Source organism: Arachis duranensis, chromosome 4, assembly GCF_000817695.3.
Source record: "Arachis duranensis cultivar V14167 chromosome 4, aradu.V14167.gnm2.J7QH, whole genome shotgun sequence".
NCBI lineage: Eukaryota > Viridiplantae > Streptophyta > Magnoliopsida > Fabales > Fabaceae > Arachis > Arachis duranensis.
Window position 1 is genome coordinate 6295834 of NC_029775.3, and position 2580 is coordinate 6298413.

The following is a 2580-nucleotide window of genomic DNA, read 5'->3' on the forward strand; positions in this document are numbered from 1 at the left end:
CATGAATGTATATTAAGTAACAAATGCAATGAAAACATATATAAGAAGAAGGTGAAGACAAAGTAAAAGAGGAGGTAGAACAGAACAGTTTTTTACACTTGCTTATTTTCTTTGATATTTCTGTGACAATTATTATACAAATTAGACTGATACAATTTTCTTTTGGAGCATCAACCAGGCCACAGAAAAGTAAAGGGTTTCTAAACTAATTAAGCCTCATGAAATTACATAAACACCCCTTCATTAACATGTTTTAGAAGGTGTGAGAATCCTCACTATGATGTTCATGTTGTTGTGTCCTTGATCCTACACCTGCTACATAATCCAAGAGTCCCTCACCAGCTTTCTCACCATGAAGATCATGATGGTGAGATAATTCATCAGTTGAGAACTTTGAAACCCCTCCAAAGGCTATGATTGCAACCAAGAAGACTGTTGTGGAAGCAAACAATGGCCAGAAATATGCCAATATTGTGACAAATCTTGGTGCTGCATACAACATCAAAGACAATAAAACTGAAATTGCTATCACTGTGGTTATATGGTATCTATACCTTAGAAGCCTTTCTGATACATCCATGGATTACTACTATATTGGCTCCTACAACAAGCACCTTGATTAACTCTAGGGAAATAAGAGAGAAGAATAAGGGGAAAAGGGAGAATAAATAAAGATGTGTATAGTGTAACAACATTGGAGTTGGCAAAGTATTATATATGTGTGAAGAGATTCTTTATGCTCTGAATGATGTTTCAAATGTTACTTGCCCCATATGCCAATTATTTTTTAAATACAGGAGAAGTTTAATTTTGATGCACTCTTAGTGTAGATTTATATAATAATATAATTATATTTATTTTTTAAATAATTATTTATAAAATTAATATAAAAGGTAGTTATTTTTATTGATGTAATAATATGTAATTTGATGTACGTATAAAATTATTTTATACTGATAGTATATTAAAATTAAATTTATAAAAAGATATATGGTATTTTTCCCAAACTGTCCTCACATGAAATAAATGGATCAACTTCACTTAGAATAAAAAAATTGTTAAAAAAAGCAATCAAAATTTTTAGAATTGAAGTAGTCACCATTTTGTTAATAAAATTTGAGATTAAAAAATGTATAAATAAAAGATCATACGTATATATAACTAAATTATGTAAAATATTTAATTATACTAACAATACTTAAAATTAATTGGTTAAAAAAATATTATGTATATACTAAATATAAGTTATTATATATTTGTATATAAATATATATAATGTTGTATTAAATAACGAATTGTCTATTTTATATTTTTCTTCTGTTTGTTCTATCGTTGTATTTTTTTTTTTTTAAAGATTGGCATTAAAACATCTCTTTCCAAAATTATGATTAACGATCTCAGCATTAGGTATAACTCCCAAACGAGACAAGAAAGATGATGAAAATTATTTGCATTAAGAAGTGAATAATGACTCCAAATTAAATATTCTTATCATATCATGGACGGCCAGGAGGGGCGAAGGGATAATAAACCTTTGAATAATTGCTTTATGGACCAAATTTGAAGGGCATATTAGTAAATGAACAACCTTGATGGAATGTTTTGGTATTGATTCTTTCTCAAATTCTTGATTGGTCGGTTTGCGGTGATGTCCTTTATTTTAATTGGAGATTTTAATTTGGGATAATGAAGATTAGTCCACAAGGACAAGCAACTCTACTTCTTATTCTTGTTAATGGTGATTGGAATCAAGAACTCAAAAATTAATCAATGAACATTTTGAGAGTCATTTTGGGTTTTGGCAAAGCTTTCTTATTCCTTTGGATCTAAGGTTTCTTCTTTAGTCTTTAGTGTCATCACTCTCCACCACCCACGTGTGAGGACAGGCCTTTAAATCATTATTATTTAGTAAGAAATAGAAATCTTTATACAAAGATTTTGTTTCTCATTTAGAAAAAGCTAAGGTTGAAGACATATTATTAAGCTTAGTGTAAATTTAATGATAGTATAATAAAATGGTGAATGTTAGGGTCATGTGATATTATTTAATAATTTAAATTTTAAGATAAATAATTTTATTACATAATATTAGAATTTTTATATTTTTGTTTGATGATTTTTTATTTTAATTTTATGATGGTTATTATTCTTTTTAATAATTATTTTTTTCCATCTTGAACCACAAATTTATGGTCACCTCTTTTTTCTTCATAATTCAAATTTAAGACTACTAAAAAAATATCAACTTGCTTACCACTTAAAATGATATTTTTCTATTTTATTTATATACTTAAATTGAATTGTTTATACAAAGTAATTTCTCTTTTACTATTTTTTGCTCCCTCAAATAGGCAAAACTTGAATTTGAGATAACATACTCAAGTAATCCAAACTTTTTTCTCACATACTAATAGATGTTAACTTTTAAATAAGACTTTTTAGTGAGTCTTCCACACTCACAAACAAATTAAAAAAAAACACTATATGTTGCCATTTATATATATTCAAAAGAGATGAATGTCTAAATTTGAGGTATGGGGTAAACTTCAATCTCATGAGTGGCTGATAAAGGTGTAGATG

The 2580-nt window shown here is 27.4% G+C and overlaps 1 protein-coding gene across 1 annotated transcript; it reads right to left on the bottom strand.

The window, feature by feature from the left end:
- Window positions 1-253: 253 nt before the first annotated feature.
- Window positions 254-580, bottom strand: LOC107482820 (uncharacterized). The gene has a single exon (XM_016103415.1). It carries the CDS (start codon window positions 578-580, stop codon window positions 254-256), a length of 327 nt encoding a protein of 108 aa, XP_015958901.1.
- Window positions 581-2580: the final 2000 nt, after the last annotated feature.